We start from the raw sequence: 17,613 nt of genomic DNA, 5'->3' as shown, positions 1-17,613 counted from the left end.
ACTCTGTGTCATTCCAGCAACCCTAGAATTAGCCTATCTCCTTTTTGAACGGAGGATGCTTCAGGTTCCATAGCTCTCCTGGGTACAACATTACGTGTACGTGTTCCACTTACCACTAGAAGTTTAAGTATAATAATTCTGCAAACAATCTCAGCAGATAAGGCAGGCATCTCATAAAACGTGTATTCTTTTGTTATTCTGCAGGTAGTTTCGTGAAGTTTCAGGCACACAGTCAAGTAGGACTGTATCAAGGGCTCCTCAAGAATCCTACCCCACAAAGAGTTGAAAGAAATCAATGAAGTAATTTAGGAGGAATGAGAAAACAGTACCCCTTATCCATGACGAGTTCCTTCCCTTTAAAACACCTACAAGGAAGGCGTGTACTTGATCCCATATAGGTTAACATCCAGGACATTGCCATCTATCTTGAACTTGGGATTAAGATAAAAAGGAAACAAAGTCCTTTTGGTTTGCCTCCATGGTATGAACTATTTTAACAAAAGCAAGTTAAACTATTTCCAAGTGTATTCCTTTGTTTGAAAAAAATCTTAGGGATGCATATTACCAAAGATTCAAATACCATATAAATTTTTTTAAAAATCAGGAAGATACAGGGAGGGAGAAAGAGAAAGAAATGCTAGAAGAATATATCCTGGGATATCCTGTGCATGAAATCTCTTCCCGCTCTGCATGGACTTGCTTACTGGTTGACACATGACCAGAGCTGAGAGTTAGGGAGTTGATCAGAGTGGGGTTTAGAAGGCAGCATGAGAAAGGAATTAACTGGGGCAATTCTGTAATACACAGAATTAGGGGGGGTCCCTGAAGCCCCAGGTGCTTGATGTTAATGAAGACCTGACACCCCCACCTCCATCCTGAACACCCTACTAATTCAGATGAGGTGATCCTGGCAGTGCTCCAAGAATCTCAGAAAATACCTTCTCTCCCACAGGTACATTTCTATTGTTCTGCATTCGGTACACTGTGCCTTCTGGGTATCAGAGGTCACACAAATTTGCAGGAGCAAATAATCTCAGATGATTATGGAAAGCTAACTTTGATTGTTATTTTCAACTTCCCTGACTTGTAAAAAAAATTTGAAGACTAAATGCTGATGAAATGCAGGATGCAAGCATGAATATGTAATATGATGGTGATCACTTAAAAATAAATGACAAAAATGCACAGGAAAAAAGACCAGATGGAAATAAACCAAAATCTTAGCAGCTGATTTCTATGCTTTTCCCTTTTTTAAAAAGTAGGATGATTACATTAATACCTTGAAAAAAGTAGTGGGATATATATTAATTTATGACCTTCCACTAATGACAGCAAATATGGGATACAGCCAATCAGTAGGCGATAACCGTGTGCGGGAGAGAGACTACACTTTACTTTTCTACTTACTTTTCCCGAAACATATCCAGGAGGTGCAACAGCATTTCAAAAGTACTCTTAATACTCTAGGGTGGCGAAGAAAAGAAAAAAAAGAGAGGATTTAATCATGATGCCACCATCTTTGCTAAAACAGACCCCCCAAAATCCAACATAAATAGGGCATAATAATTATTTTCTTTCTATAAACAAATTTTAAGGGGTTCAAATACTAATCTTATACCTTCTACAAATAAAACTCAGGATTTAAAATTATACCATTTTGGGGACTTCCCTGGTGTCCAGTGGTTAAGAATCCACCTCCCAATGCAGGGGATGGAGGTTCGATCCCTGGTTGGGGAACTAAGATCCCACATGCCACAGGGCAACTAAGTCCACGCCACAACTACTGAGCTCACGTGCCACAACTAGGGAGAAGCCTGTGCGCTGCAACAAAGAGCCCGCACGCAGCAACAAAAGATCCTGCATGCCGCAACTAAGACCCAAAGTAGCCAAAAATAAATAAATTTTTTTTTTTAAATAAAATAATACCATTTTATCCACCCCCAAAATGGGAAAGGACAGAGAGCAATTAGGAAGTGGACCAATACTCAGAATAACTTCTAGCCCTGCCCTGCACAATCACACATACCCAAAGGCTACTGTTTTATTGAGTTCTATTTACTGAAACAGAGCAACTCAAGGAAACCAACACTTTACCCTATGAAATATTGACCCCTCCTGGTTCTCTTTTTTCTAAATGCTTTACCCTGTCAGGTTTTCAGAAAAGGAGAATCACACATTCTGACTGATTCGGTTTTGATCTGCTTTTGCTAAGCAAGGACTCAAGAGCCGATTCCAGACAACAAACCTGGGAATTTCTGTTGGAGATTTCCTCAAGTCCTTCAAGCCGGTACCAAGTCCCTAGAAGACAGTCCAGGATATGAGCAGGTGAGTAACTCAGGTAGTCGGTGAGGTCTTCCATGTAATGAACCAAGTTACTCAGAGGGAGCAAACTGAACCAGGATCGGAACAGATACTCATCCACATTTAGCAAATGCCTGTTCTTTCCCATTAGCTGGAGTAATTGTTTCCTATATAAGGGAAAATTGGAACAGAAAAAAAGGGCAACAGTGAGATCAGTAAAACAGACCAAGTTAGTTAAAATTATGTTAGAAAGGACCTGAAAAGTTCTGATTTCAAAAATGATTTAAATGCTAAGAACTCAATCAAATGAGAAGTAAACAATAATACATTAAGGATTCAGCAACATGGATGAACTCTGAGGACATGATGCTCAGTTAAATCAGCCACTTACAAAAGGACAAATACTCTGATTCCACTTATGTGAGGTCCCTAGAGGAGCCCGATTCATAGAGACAGACAGTAGAGTGGTGGGTGCCAGGGGCTGGTGGTGAGGGAGGGAGTAGACAGTTGTTGTTTAATGGGGACACAGTTTCAGTTTTACAAGATGAAAAGTTCTGGAGACGGATGGGGGTGACAGTTGCATAACAATGTGAATGTACTTAATGCCACTGAAGCGTACACTTAAAATGATTAAAATGGTAAATTGTAGGTTAGGTATATTTTATCACAATAATAAAAGAATCCACCCCAAATTAAGCACTTTCCAGCTTTACTGAGATACAACTGGCATATGACGCTGTGTTACGGCTAAGGTTAAATGTGTTGATTTGATACTCTTTCTTATTGCAAAATGATTACCACCATAGCATTACTTGATAGCTACACCCATTGTGTCATATAGTTACCATTTCTTTTCTGTGGTGAAAACATTTTCTGCGGTGCAAACATTTAAAAGTTGCTACTCTCTTAGCTTACTGTAAGTAAACAATACAGTACTGTTAACTATAGTTACCATGCTGTACGTTAGCTCCCCAGAACTAATTTCTCTTCAGAGTACTGAAGTCTGTACTCTTTGACCAACATCTCCCCTTTTCCCCACCTCCCAGCCCCTGGTAATCACCATTCTACTCTCTGCTTCTGTGAGTTTGACTTTTTTACATTTCACATATAAGTGATATCGTACAGTATTTGCCTTTATCTATCTGACTTATCTCACTAAGCATAATGCCCTCAAGGTCCATCCATGTGTTGCAAGTGGCAGGATTCCCTTTTTTTTGTGGCTGAATAATACTGCATCATATATACATATATATGACGATATACACAAGTATATATACATCATATATATGTATACACACACACATATACACACCACTGCTTCTTTATTTGTTCATTTGTTGATGGACACGTAGGTTGCTTCCACATCTTGCCTATTGTGAATAATGCTGCAATGAACACAGGGGTACAGATATCTCTTCGAGATACTTACTTCATTTCCTTGGGCTACATACCCACAAGTAGGACTGCTGGCAATCCTATGGCAGTTCTTTTTTTAACTTTTGATACTGTCTTCCATTGTGGGTGCAATAATTTATGAACTAAGCATGTTGATGCGTGAATAAGCAAGTGCCCTGGATCAAACAGTCTATGCAAACCCAGTCCGGGGAAGGTCTTTAACTTATGCTGTTCTGTAACACTGTCCTGGAGACCCGAAAAGATGACAATGGGAAAGTAAATACAGCCAAGTGCCACAGAAGCGACAGAGGCTACGCGAAACATATGGATGGATAAAGCTTCACTATATACTAAAGGCCACTTTTGCCTAAAAGACACGATCTTTAAGACCAATGCTAATGTTTGTCATTCTCCAGCTAAATTTCTTCTAGATAGTCAGTCTTCTAGATAAATGCCCCTTGAAGGGCAATTTAAAATATATATAATTATATAAATAATCTTAATTTGGCTTTAATTTCAAAACATTCCAATAATAGTGAAGAAGAAATAATTCAGCTCACTCACTATTTCAATCCCTAAAAACCTATAGGCTAGATCCTATTGGATTAGGGGCGGGGAGGGCAGATGAGAGACTTGGAATAGTTTCTTTGACAAAAAACAAAGTAAATGGGGAATGTTATCTGTGCTTGGAAGTAAGTGTTAGTATTAATTTTTTTGTACTGAATTTGTATTTTTTATTTAGCTTTTGTACTTAAATTTGATTTACCATTTTTCTTTTATGGATTGTGCTTTCTGTGTCTTCTCTAAGAAATCTTTCCTTGCCTCAAAATAGTACTTCACTACCTCAAGATGTGCACCTACAATGTGCAAAGCCTCTGACCTGTGAAATTCTACTTTCAGGAATTTATCTTGAGGAAATAATTGGACAGGGAAAATTACAAAGAAGTGCATCAAAGCATGCTTACAAAGCGAAAGTGCAGAAATAATCCAAGTGTCCAGGCAGAGAGAACCGGCTAAATCAAATTTGCAACACTAAGCAGTCATTACAAAAGTAGGTATATATTTACTGGCAAAAAAAATCGTTCACAATATACTGTTAAATGAAAAAAAGAAGGTTGGAAAACAGGATAAAACAGAATCAATAATCTATCATAGAGGCGGGGCAGGGGGGAATTGCATGAAACCAGACAAAAGGTGCAAACTTCCAGATATAAGATAAATAAATGCTATGGATATAACATACAACATGATAAATATAATGAACACTGCTCTGTGTTATATATGAAAGCTGTTCAGAGAGGAAATCCTAAGAGTTCTCATCGCAAGGGAGAAACTTTTATTCTCTTTCTTTAATTTTGCACCTATGAGATAATAATAGATGTTCACTAAACTTATCGTTGGTCATCATTTTGCAATGTAAGTCAAATCATTATGCTGTACACCTTAAACTTATACAGTGCTATAGGTCAATTATATCTCAATAAAACTGTAAGAAAAATAAAGAAAAATACATAATCTATCTTTTGTGGTTGATTTTTTTTTTTTTTTTTTTGCAGTACGCAGGCCTCTCACTGTTGTGGCCTCTCCCGTTGCGGAGCACAGGCTCCGGACGCGCAGGCTCAGCGGCCATGGCTCACGGGCCCAGCCGCTCTGCAGCATGTGGGGTCTTCCCGGACCGGGACATGAACCCGTGTCCCCTGCATCGGCAGGCGGACTCAACCACTGCGCCACCAGTGGCTCATGGGCTCTAGAGCATAGCCTCAGTAGTTGTGGTGCACGGGCTTAGTTGCTCCAAGGCATGTATCTTCCCAGACCAGGGTTCAAACCCGTGTCCCCTGCACTGGCAGGCGGATTCTTAACCACTGAGCCACCAGGGAAATCCCCTAAAATCTTTAAAGAAGTAATTTAAAAAGAAGTGATATATTACTTCCATTACTAAAAGCAGGAATGAGTGGGTACTAAAAGTCCATTGGAGATCTTGGAAGCACAGTTATGATTCCAAGATTTACCTACGTAAGTGCAGGTCTGTAACTTACTCATCTGCTCTTTTTTCCCGAAACTCAGAGAAGGAGATGCCTTCAAGGGCTGCCCAGGTGTCCTCGGGCTGCACGCCTGAGTCCTGGGCTGGTGAGGACAGGTCCATGCAGTGGTGCAGCACAGGCAGGGCACACACCCAGTGGTCAACCTTTCTGTCCATGCACATTTGGCACAGGTTTACCATGGATGCTCGCCAGCTAGAAAGGGAACAGAGATCCCATGTGAGCCCAGCACGGCCAGTGTCAGGCCAGCCCCGGGGGTCCGACATCCACCAGCGAAGGGACAGCTCCTTGCACAGAGCATAAGATAAGAGCGCTCCGGGTGTCTGAGCACAGAGTGACCAGATCAGGGAGAAACCTCAGGGGCCCCCTCGGCACCCCCAAAAAGCATCAGGCACTGAACTGGCCCTTTCGAAGCCCCAGAGCAAACTCCTGGTGGCATCTTTCCATCCTCCTTGACAGTGGAGGAGACAGAGGTTCAGAGAGGCATGTGATCTATGCAAGGGCCCCTGTGCCAGAGCGGGGGCTTGAACCCAGGTCATCTGGCAACAGTAAATCTACATATAAAGCAACTTTTTACATGTAAGGAAGGAGCCTATAAATAATACACGGCATGTTCCCTACAATCACAAAACACGGATGTTTCTTAAGACCTGGAAACACTTGTACATTTGCCAGCATTTCTTCTCTCTTTCAAAATGAACGGGGTTTAACTGGGTGTTTTACATTTGTAAAACCACAAGGCAGGTGTTCCATAAGACTGACTGCTCAGAGAAGGCTGCCCAATATCACCCTGAAGTTCAATTCAAACAGCTCCAGAAAAAAGACCTTGGGACCATAAGAGGGTTCTGGGGCGGCGCCTCCACCCAGTGAAACATGAGTGCCTTCAGGACAGGCCGCGGCCTCCACACCACGAGTGCTCCGGGCCCAGCGCAGTGACGCTCTGGCTCGTGAACTGGGCACAGCAACTGCAGAGGCCACGGGGAGGGCACCCACAGTACTTCCACAAACATCCTCAAGTCCGGCTTCGTTGTCTTACCATGACCCCCCCGCCAAATACACGCACGTGGGGCTGAGTCATGATACACCTTAAAACTGCTCAAAAGCAGGGTACTCAGGAGAACGTGAATAAGATGAAAACTAGCACATCGGCTAGAAAATGCTAGCGGGACACACACTGACGTGACAACAGTGAGCAGTAAAGTTACGGCTAGTTTTTATTCCTTGCATGTCTTCATCCATTCTCTGACAAGCACTTATTTTTATCATCAGATAAAAACCATTAGAGAGCTAGAAAATCTTTACACACACACACACACACACACACACACACACACACTACCTCTGAGATGTTTCAAGGATGTGGATCAGATCCTTGCGAAGGGCATCCGGTGAACTGGCATTCGAGCAAAGGAGGTAACAGAGTGAGCCCAGGTCACTTTCCGATAAGACAAAGTGAAATTTTTCCACTGAGAAAAGGACAATCAGGCCCATTCTCAATTTACTCCTCACTGGGCAGTCTTCAGGCAGAGGGTCCCCACTCATTTCCAGAAATGGTGCCATTTTCTTTGTCAAACATTCCCACAGGTGCTTTCTCACCTGCTCCCAGGAGAAAAGGGAGATACAGAACCATGGCATTGAACCCACCAGAGGTGTCAAGAGCTGCCCATCACTATGCTTACTTCCCCATCAGCTGGGCAGGGAGGCCTCTGTGGAGGGGTCACCCACTGCCTGCCTCCCCACTAAACCCTGAGCATCCCCCTCGCCCTGGGTCTTCGGGAGGTGCCACCACTGGTACGTCCAAAGGCCTCAGCATGATGGAGGGGCTATCAAGTGGGGGGTCCTGAGCCTTGTAAGGATATACTGGTCATCTCAGGTGTGGCTCCAGGTCTGTCTCAAAAATGCCTAAGCCATACCACAGAGAAGGTGGAGATGCAGTGAAGGGCACCAGCCTTCTTGTGGTGGAGGGGAAGGGCAGGTGAGGGGGTGGGACCAGTGGTGGAGGGGGGCAGGTGAGGAGGTGGGACCAGTGTGGGGGGCAGGTGAGGAGGTGAGACCAGTGGAGGAGGGGGGCAGGTGAGGAGGTGGAACCAGTGGGGGAGGGGGGCAGGTGAGGAGGTGGGACCAGTGGGGGGGGCAGGTGAGGAGGTGGGAGGAGGAAGAAAATGGGGAGGACAAAGAATTCCCTAGAGGTGGCACTAGGAGAAAAGGGACTGAAATATCCTGCCCCCATCCACCTGGTCCACTGATTCTCGGGGTCATCTGGCCACTAGGAGGTGGAGTGATGCTGAGTGCCCAGGAGGAAGAGAAGGGAGCTGTTGCTGACACCCCTGAGACCTGGTACCTCCTTCTCTTCGTACTGCAGAGTGCTCCACAGCTGTTCTTCTCCTTCATAGATCATGGGCACCCGAATGACAGAATAAAACTGCTGGAACTGGGTGAAAAAGTTCTTTAAATTGATGGCATTCCAGGTCTCAAGGATGCTGAAGATGTGGTCCAGCATGACCGCAGCCGCGATCTGCTTCCCTTTCACCAACTTTTTCCTTGTACCATCTGTTAGATAATCCACGAATTTCTGCCACTTCCCAGAGGGCCTCCTACAAATTATATCATCGTACTGGTGCCAGTCTAAGATTAAAAGAGCAATGTTATACTTAGGAGCATCAAAACCCACTAGACCTGGACACTCCACCCTGGAAGGCTGATCTTGACCAGAAGAAATAGGATGAAGGAGCCAAGGAAAGGAAGAAAGACAGGTACGTCACAGAACGTGGTAAACGGAAGGCAGCCAACACTTGCTCCATCCAGGTATCCATCCACAGATAAACAACAGGGGGCCTGGCCCCTGGGTGGAGCACGGCTGTTTAGGACAAGTAACCTGGACACCCTACAGTGAATTGAGTGAGGCACACGATTCAGCTGCCCTGAAAATACTTGAAACATGTCTTTGTCGAACTAGATGGTTCAGCACAATTGGTACATGAGTTCCTTAGAAAATGACCACACAGAGGTCAAAAATTTCGTACTGAAACTGCATCCCTCACTAGCACTTGTGCACCATTTTGGTATGTTACTTGGTGCAAGTGCCCATTTCCTCTGTCCTGGGAACCATGGTGCCCACTCCATGAAGGACGGTACAGGTCACATGGCAGACAAAACAGCCCTTGACATGGGACAAGGGCTGAACCCATGGCTGCTCTTATAACCAGCTGAAATGATATGAGTACAGACCCAGAAAACCCAGGAAAATCAATTGTCAAATAATTAGAAGGCAAAGAGGTCAGTAAGGCACCAGAGGCAACACAAGTGCATAAAAACAGCCATGAAAATCAGGAAGTCCAGCCTCTGAACAGGCCTCCTTCTCCTCACTGTGCAGTCTGCTCTTTGCTGGAAGTCCCCACTCAGCCATCCCTGCCCCATCCTGGCCCTTCCCAGCGATAACTTGGAATCACTGTTTGGATCTGACCTCAGGCATCACCTCCTGTGGAAGCTTTTCCTGCTCCATATGGTATGGGACACAGTGGCTCTCTCTTGGTTTTATAAAAACGCTCTCCCAGACAAAAGGTGAGTGAGAGCTGCTGGCCTGGGATGGCCAGTGCTATGGAGGTGAAGGGAGTGCCAGTCAACGTCCTGGGCATGGGATACCCTCGACGCCGGGACGGTGGGACAGGGAGGGACATTAATGGTCTTGGTCTTGAAGAATCTACTAGCAGAAATAAAATATTTAAGTTCCAAACCCCCAGAGAAAAGAGAAAGAAAATCCAAAAGTTAGAAAAAGTACAAAAAAGAACAAGGAAACAAGGTAGAGAGAAAAGACATGATTATTTGTCAAAAGTTGAGTCTTCCACTGACAGTCTCAATTCATGCCAATGGGCTAAATTCACCCATTAAAGATGATTAGATTGGGAATTCCCTGGTGGTCCAGTGGTTAGGACTCCACGTTTCCACTGCATGGGGCACAGGTTCGATTACCAATCTGGGAACTAAGATCCAGCAAGCCATGTGGCACGGACAAAAGAAAAAAAAAAAATGATGATCACATTGAATGGATGGAAAGAAAAAAAAAAAAACCAACAACAGTCCAGCGAAACAGAGACGGGGCTGCAAGAGTTGAACTTGAGAGCAAACAGCAAGAGTTGGGACAAAAGCAGAGAGGCTAAGAGGGTAGGCAAGGAATGCAGACACAGCAGAATCAGTTTCAGGCAAAACACAGCACAAGGAAAGAGGCACTGGAAGGGATAGAGCGCTCGTGATGGCTGTTTCTGCCACCAGCACACATATCTGCCGTCTGGGTCTCCCCCATGTCACAGAGCTGGAGCCCAGAACCTCCATTCTGCCCGTCTTGCCACAGTGGGTTCTACCAATGAGAGCACTCACAGGAGGCTTAGAAGGAGGGAGAGAGGACGGAAGTCATCTCTCTCTCTGTTTATTGGGACTGATGAAAACTACATTTATTTAAGATAAACCACCACCACACCAAATAAAACAAAGCATAAAACTTCTCTCAATCAACAAGAGTGACTTCCAGACACTCCTCCCAAATCACCTGCATTGATGATGCCAGGGGCTGGGGCACTTCCCCACCTGGGCTCAAGTAGTGACCTCCAGACCCTCGGAAGCCAACAAAGGCCCTCCCTGGCACTCCCATTAGGCCTTCCATTGGTTACTATGACTGACCTCCTTACTGCTTAAAACTCCTGATTTAACCCAACTCACCAGGGTACCATCTCCCAGGGAGCTCCAATGTCAACCTACCAACAGGGCCTCTAAATAGAACGGCCCACACCAAGAAGTAGGCAGTTTAAGTGCCCGTGCAACAATAAGGAAAAAGCTTTAACACTCATTTTTTAAAAAAGCTTGCAAAGTATAATTATTGAAAAACACTAGAACAATATCACGATTAAGAAAAAAGCATCTGAAAATAATCTGGCAATTCTGAGTTACTCTACAACCTAAAAATCTGTTTAATGATAAACAGCTCATACAACTCAATATCAAAAAACAAACAACCCAATCAAAAAATGGGCAGAAGACCTAAACAGACATTTATCCAAAGAAGACAAACAGATGGCCAACAGGCACATGAAAAGATGCTCAACAGCACTAATTATTAGAGAAATGCAAATCGAAACCACAATAAGGTATCACCTCACACTGGTCAGAATGGCCATCATCAAAAAGTCTACAAATAAATGCTGGAGAGGGTGTAGAGAAAAGGGAACCCTCCTACACTGCTGACAGGAATGTAAATTGGTACAGCCACTATGGAAAATGGTATGGAGGATCCTTAAAAAACTAAAAATAGAGCTACCGTATGATCCAGCAATCCCACTCCTGGGCACATATCCAGAAAAGATGAAAACTCTATTTCGAAAAGATACATGCACACCAATGTTCACTGCAGCATTATTTACAATAGCCAAGACATGAAAGTAACCTAAGTGTCCATCAACAGATGAATGGATAAAGAAAACATTATATGTGTGTGTGTGTGTGTGTGTGTGTGTGTGTGTGTGTGTGTGATGGAATATTACTCGGCCATTAAAAAAGAACGAAATATTGCCATATGCAGCAAGTGGATGGACCTAGAGAATATCATATTAAGTGAAGTAAGTCAGACAGAGAAAGGAGAATATTATACGATATCACTTGTATGTGGAATCGAAAAGATAATACAAATGAATTTATTTACAAAACAGAAACAGACTCACAGACAACGTAAACAAACATGGTTACCAAAGGAGAAAGTGAGGGGGAAAAGGATAAGTTAGGAGTATAGAATTAAGAGATATATACTACTGCATATAAAATAGATAAGCAACAAGGATTTACTGTATAGCACAGGAAACTATATTCAATATCTTATAATAAGCTATAATGGAAAATAATCTGAAAAAATATATATACATAACTGAATCACTTTGCTGTACACCTGAAACTAACACAACAACTAACTATACTTCAATGAAAGAGAGAGAGACAGAGAGACAGAGAGAAAGAAAGGAAGGAAGGAAGAAAGGGAAAGAAAATCTTTTTAATGGACTTTTAAATGATTGTCTCTGTGTTGAAAAGCGCATCTCTATCTGGTTTGACAGCTTAAGTACCAGGACCCAGCCAGATAAAATCTGAAGTGACTAAGGCAGTGCTTCTTAAATAAGAGCAAATGGGACCTGCTATCCCAAATCACTACCACCTCCTCCAGCAAGATTAGATCAGCATCAGCTCTTGTCTGATGAGGGGTCACCTCAAGCATGGAAACAGCCAGTTTGGATCATCCAGCAAGTACAGGGCAAAACCAGAAAGTATCGCAGGGCTCTGTTCTTTGGTCAGCCCATACAGAATAGAGTCTTCTGGAGGCGATCGAGTCAACACTTGGGCACATTTAAGAAGAGAGCATGACGCTAGTTTCTTCTCTGTCTCTTTGGGCCAGTTCAAAATGACCAAGCACCTGCCCCACTGACCTCAATCGCTGTCAGCCCAACAGAGGTCCCAGCCACGGGCAGCATCAACTGCAAAGACCCCTCCAGATGATTCCAAAGCCCAGCCAGCAAATCACTCCCAGCTTTCAGGCCTTCCTAGCTGAGGTCCCAGACGTCAGAGAGCAGAAACCAGCCAGCCCTGCTGTGCTCCATCCAAACTCCTAACCCACACAAGTCATGAGTATAATTTAAAAAATAAATAAATAAACAAAGCACCTGGTCTTGGTGACAGACTGGAACATCTCTCTCAAAAGCTGACAGATGGATCTTTTTTTTTGTTGTTTTTTTTTTTTTTGTTTTTTGTTTTTGCGGTACGCGGGCCTCTCACTGTTGTGGCCTCTCCCGTTGCGGAGCACAGGCTCCGGACGCGCAGGCTCAGCAGCCATGGCTCACGGGCCCAGCCGCTCCGCGGCATGTGGGATCTTCCTGGACCGGGGCACGAACCCGTGTCCCCTGCATCGGCAGGCGGACTCTCAACCACTGCGCCACCAGGGAAGCCCTGGATCTTTTTAAACAAGGACTTTAATATTAAACAGGCTTTATCTAATAGATATACATACAGCTTTTGAGTCACAAAATTGATTATCCATTCCTTCTGAGCATACATGGAATATTTATGACAGACCAAGAAGTCAGCCACAAAGAAGATCTAAGCAAGTTCCTAAAAGTAGAACCCATATAGACTCTCTATATAGAACACATGCACATGTACACACACACACAAATACACACGCACACTAGACACACACACCTGACACACACAAACACCACACACACTGAATACAGCGAGTAGAAAACAGAGCACAGAAAAAAGAATCAGATAACAGACAAGAGAAAGAAAGAGAAACAATAAAGTGAAAAAAAGAAAATAGAAGAGTGACACTTACGACAGACAGCAGGGGGCAGTGGATCCAGCCCTTGATGGCTTCTGCTGGATGTCTTATTCACAGTCGCCATTTGGAAATCTGGGAAGGTCTTGTGGTCCTGGCAGCCCTGTTTCCCTTGCCCTTGCCCCTGCTCACTGCTGCCCCTCTAGGCCCCAGTCCCTTTACTTCCCAGCGGCTCTATCTTCTCTCCTTTCCCTTAGTAAAAACCCTTTCCCTTGTTTACTCTTGTGAGTGGTTAAGCCAACCTGATCAGAAACATGTTTCCAAGCTCAGGTTTATGAAACATAGAGCTGGGGGGTAGGGCAGAGCCAACGCCAAGCAAAGAGGACCCACACGGGCCAAGGAAAGCCTTTGATCCCCAGGAGTAACGTCCAGCCTTCTGAGCTCCGATCAGGAGCCCAGCCTGAGGCTTACCTCCCGAGCCCAGAAGGGAAGATTTCACATGGAGACAGCGGTTCACGTGCTCGCCTTCCTTCTGCTGAGATTTGTAGATGAACTCATACTCCACAGGGCCCTTGCCTCGCCAGAGGACGTACTTGTATGGAATGGGCTTATCCAGGTGCTGCTTAGAAATGATGGTGCTGCCTTCAACAAGGGACCCGTTCTCATGTAGGTCTCTGTGAATAAACAGGACACCAGCCTGTTATCCAAAAATCCTCTCCCAGAAATCTTCATTCTTCTCAAACACAGCACGGAGTGCAGACCCAGAGCTATAAATCGATGCTGACCGAGAAGATGTTTCCGGAACAAGGCATGGTTTTCATGCAGAGACAGAAAACGGGCCAAGGTGAAGTATGACAAAGAAGTGCATTATAGGGAAGAGTTGTTTGAAATATTCATCTTCCCAAAGTTCTAAGGATTAATCAACTTGATAAAAATTATGATTTCAATATATTTCAAAGACTGGATGTTCTGTACATTTCCTTACAGGCCTACTGGGATATACTCACTTGGTGTAGTACATCTCACAGACATCATGATTCCATCCGGGCTTCCCAAATTCTTCTCCACCCCTAACAAACACTTTGTGTTGCCCGGGGTTGAACTGGAAATGTTCTGAAATGATTGCATGGAAGTACACCGTGATTCCTTCCAAGGAGCTCAGTGGGCTAGGGGAAAGCCACGGAGGAAAACACCGATTATATCTGGATCAGTCTACCTCTCTGCACACACACACAGGCACACGTGTGCACACAGGATCCTTGTTTCTTGGCTGTGCACTAAGACACACCCCAACAAAGTGCAAGAGCATCCACACTTCAGACAGGCTGTCTGCTGTGTGGGTGCCCTCGGCTCTCCCTCTACAGTGGAGGAGGACAGTGGGCGCGGTGGGGGTGGGGGTGATCTCTGCCCAGCTCCGAGGGGCTGAGGGCTGTGGCAGGAGGGGGTGGCTGAGTACTCTGGGACGTGACAGCCTCTCTCCTGACTTCTGTAAGGCCCGTGCTGCCTCAGGGACCCCAGGGACCATATTACAGAGCATTTCACCTAAGCAAGGAATTGGGACAGGTGCCCCTCCACTGCCTACCTCCTGAGTGTTCCCCTTTCCCCCAAGACTCAACAAGAGGGCAAGGTGGGAATCTCCTCTGGGGTGACATGGCCCCTTCCAGCCCCCGCTCAGGGTGGGGACCAGGCCTGTGCCGCCCCAAGCCGGGTCACACCCACCATTCCTTAGCTCTGTGTGCGCTCTCCCTCTGGCTCTTTTGCTCCCTCTCATTTTTCACAGTGGCTGCATTATTTCTGTTATTCCCCTCTGGCTTCTTCGGGTCCTTCGGCTTGGCCTTCTCATTTTCACCTGCTTTTCCTCCAGAAACACCCATCTGGTCCTTGGTTGCAGCTTCCTGGAACAAGCACCCAAACCCCAATCTTGATGACCAGCCTCCACGTTTGCCCCCAACAGGGGATGCTTCTCATAGCCGCCAGAGTGGTCACATTCCTTCCCTGCTCAGAACCTTCGAATGCCTTCTGGGCCACCTACCACAGCCTCCCAGGACTCCTCTCCGCACCGCTGTCAACGGCCCCTCTTTCCTGCTGCTCCCTGAACAGGTCCACCACACTCTACCTGGGGGCCTTTGCACGTCCCCAGACAGCCATGCGACTCGCCTGTCACTCTTTCAGATCTCCTTGGAAGGCCTTGCCTGTCACCCACCTCCAACACCCCAGCCCCTCGTCCTACTTCTCTCCGCAGCACTTCTCACAACCTGACCTCACTTTCTCTTTCTCCCCACTAGAATGTGAGCTCCAAAAGGCAGGAGCTGGTCTCATTTCAAATGTTAGGCGGCACCCCCAGCACCTAATACATATTCACCAAATGATTAAATTGAGCTGTGGAAGGAATGGGGCCAAAAGGAGCAGTCCATGGGACAGACAGCAAGGACAGGGACGGCCTCCTGGAAAGCCGACCAGGTCGGAACGAGACGCTTTACCTGGTGGTTGTCTTGGGAAGCAGGGACACTTGTGGGAGGCTGTTTCATTTTCTCAGTCTGATTTTTAACTTCTTTCCCAACTCTTTTCCCTGCACCAGCTGGCTCAGCTGCAGCAACACTTGCCTGGAAGAAATAAAGACCCCAAAACATCAGGGCCAACAGAACAAAATGGACAGGGAAACTCTGACTCAGTGGCATAAGGGTAAGTATATGCCACCAGCCCAGTGACAGGGGTCAGCAGCTCGGGGTGGAAGGGCAGCCCCTTCCACAGCCCCCCTTCCCAGGGAGCAAGTGCCAGTGGACACCCTTCCCAGACAGTGAAGTACTGTCAGAACCGCACTGCACAGCAAGGTGTCGAGACATAGCAGGCCAACCCCGGTCGTCACTCCCCTAACAACTCACCCCAGAGGCAGGGGCCCTGGCCTGCTGCCCAGTGGCCCGTGGCTCTTTCCCGGGCCTGGAGTGGTCCCCCTTTGGCTCAGGCAGTGGGAGCTCCTGAGCAGCATCTCTCTCCCTAGGAGGGCCTTCACTGGCAGAAGTGGGGAGGCCTTTGCCCTTGGAGGGGTTCGGGGAGTGGTGGTCCTTCCCTTCCGGGAAGGCTCCTTCCAGAGTCTGGTCCTGGGGTACCGGGCTGCTCAGAGACTCGGTGTCCGTAGCTGCTTCTACTCCTCTCACAACCTGGCCCTGCAGAGGGCGGCCCACAGCCTCCAGCGGCGTCTTGCCCACACTTGGGGGCTGGCTTGTCTGGTGGGTGGGACCACCCTGCTGAGCTGGGCTTTGGGGTGGGGCTGTGTCCGGGAGCTCAGGGTCTGCAAGCGAACTCAGACTACAGGGGCCCAAGAGGGATGAGGACAAGGAATCCAACTCTGCAGACATGGAAGCATTCCGATTCCTTTTCTTCCTTTTTCTCCTTTTTCTCCCTTTCCTCTAAACAGAAAAAGAGACACTCATGTTATTTCTCAGGTTTACTATACTCTCACCAATGTTTTCCTCCAATTTCCTTTCAATTTCTGAAGTACGTCAAGTGTAGCTCGACCAAACCACCTTACATCTGTTAAATCTACCATTTCTTTACCTTGGAAAGAATGAAATTGAGACACAAAGTGAATGGGAGTGGTGAACAGAGGGGAGGGACAAGTGGGGAGCAGTGATGGTCACATGCTTCGTTCTGTCCAATCCAAGCTGAGATCCTCACATGGAATTCCTTCCCATGGGACATCCTTTAAGGATGGCTTTCAAATGTTAGAAAGCAGGTACAGGTCCCCACACATTATACTCCATATACGTATTATGTACAAAATAGAGACGGAAAAATGAACAGAAGTCTAAGTAGTTCCTTCCTGCACCTGCACGGGCAAGTTAAGCCTCTGCCTGAGATCCTTGCTCAAAGGGAAGAATCCTCAACTTCAGAATCAGAGATGGAGCCTGTGAGAAGCAGGTGTGGCAGGATCCTTTGAGGACCCCATGGGGCTGGATGCCCTGCACGCTTGGGGACTCTGCTCTGGAGCAAGTATTCATTGGTTCATTAAGTGCCAGTAATCATGCCTGGGCTGAGTCCCCAGGAGAGGGAGACAGAAGGCCTCGGGGTTTCTCTGCACGTGGAGTGGGGCAGCCTTGCTCTGGGTCAGCTTCCAGATTTTCTCCAAGAATCCCGACCAAACTTCGTGCCCACCTGCTCGAAACAAGCAACACGACACAGAGGCCACCCTGGATGGCAATTTCCCAGCCTGACACTGACCCCTGCTAACATCGCAGTAGAAAGAGGCTTAAGAAAAGTCATTCGAGGCAGTCACTTCCCCAGCTTCCAGGGCGTACAGATCTCTGAAGATTTTGCCAACATACTGATGGTGACTCAGCACGTCTGGAGGACCCAAGGTTCTACATTTCCATGGTGCTGCTGCCAGACCAGGCCTGCTCTGTGAGCACGAGGACCAAGCAGCTCCCTACCCCAGGCGCCCGACTGATCTGACTGGCCTCGGGGCACAGGCACCAGCATCTCCATTAGCTTTCCTGGTGGTCCTGACATAAAACCTCACTGGGAACCACAGGTCAGACCAGCAGAAAGCTGTGTGCGGACCCCACAGCCCCAAGC

The 17,613-nt window shown here is 46.3% G+C and overlaps 1 protein-coding gene across 1 annotated transcript in view; it reads right to left on the bottom strand.

The window, feature by feature from the left end:
* The window catches only part of RNF213 (ring finger protein 213), a 107,536-nt gene that overhangs the window by 69,037 nt on the left and 20,886 nt on the right, over positions 1–17,613 (bottom strand). The window contains exons 3-14 of the mRNA XM_065896446.1: positions 15,924–16,448; positions 15,522–15,644; positions 15,480–15,485; positions 14,761–14,936; positions 14,049–14,207; positions 13,513–13,715; positions 8,077–8,360; positions 7,075–7,331; positions 5,733–5,930; positions 2,246–2,468; positions 1,408–1,463; positions 114–267 (exon numbers count right to left, since the gene is read on the bottom strand). Of these exons, the coding sequence (XP_065752518.1) occupies positions 114–267; positions 1,408–1,463; positions 2,246–2,468; positions 5,733–5,930; positions 7,075–7,331; positions 8,077–8,360; positions 13,513–13,715; positions 14,049–14,207; positions 14,761–14,936; positions 15,480–15,485; positions 15,522–15,644; positions 15,924–16,448 (2,364 nt within the window). The remainder of the gene's footprint in view (positions 1–113; positions 268–1,407; positions 1,464–2,245; positions 2,469–5,732; positions 5,931–7,074; positions 7,332–8,076; positions 8,361–13,512; positions 13,716–14,048; positions 14,208–14,760; positions 14,937–15,479; positions 15,486–15,521; positions 15,645–15,923; positions 16,449–17,613) is intronic.

This window comes from Phocoena phocoena, chromosome 19, assembly GCF_963924675.1.
Source record: "Phocoena phocoena chromosome 19, mPhoPho1.1, whole genome shotgun sequence".
Classification (NCBI taxonomy): domain Eukaryota; kingdom Metazoa; phylum Chordata; class Mammalia; order Artiodactyla; family Phocoenidae; genus Phocoena; species Phocoena phocoena.
The sequence above is the reverse complement of the archived record's forward strand: the minus strand, read 5'-3'. Positions and strand labels throughout refer to the sequence as shown.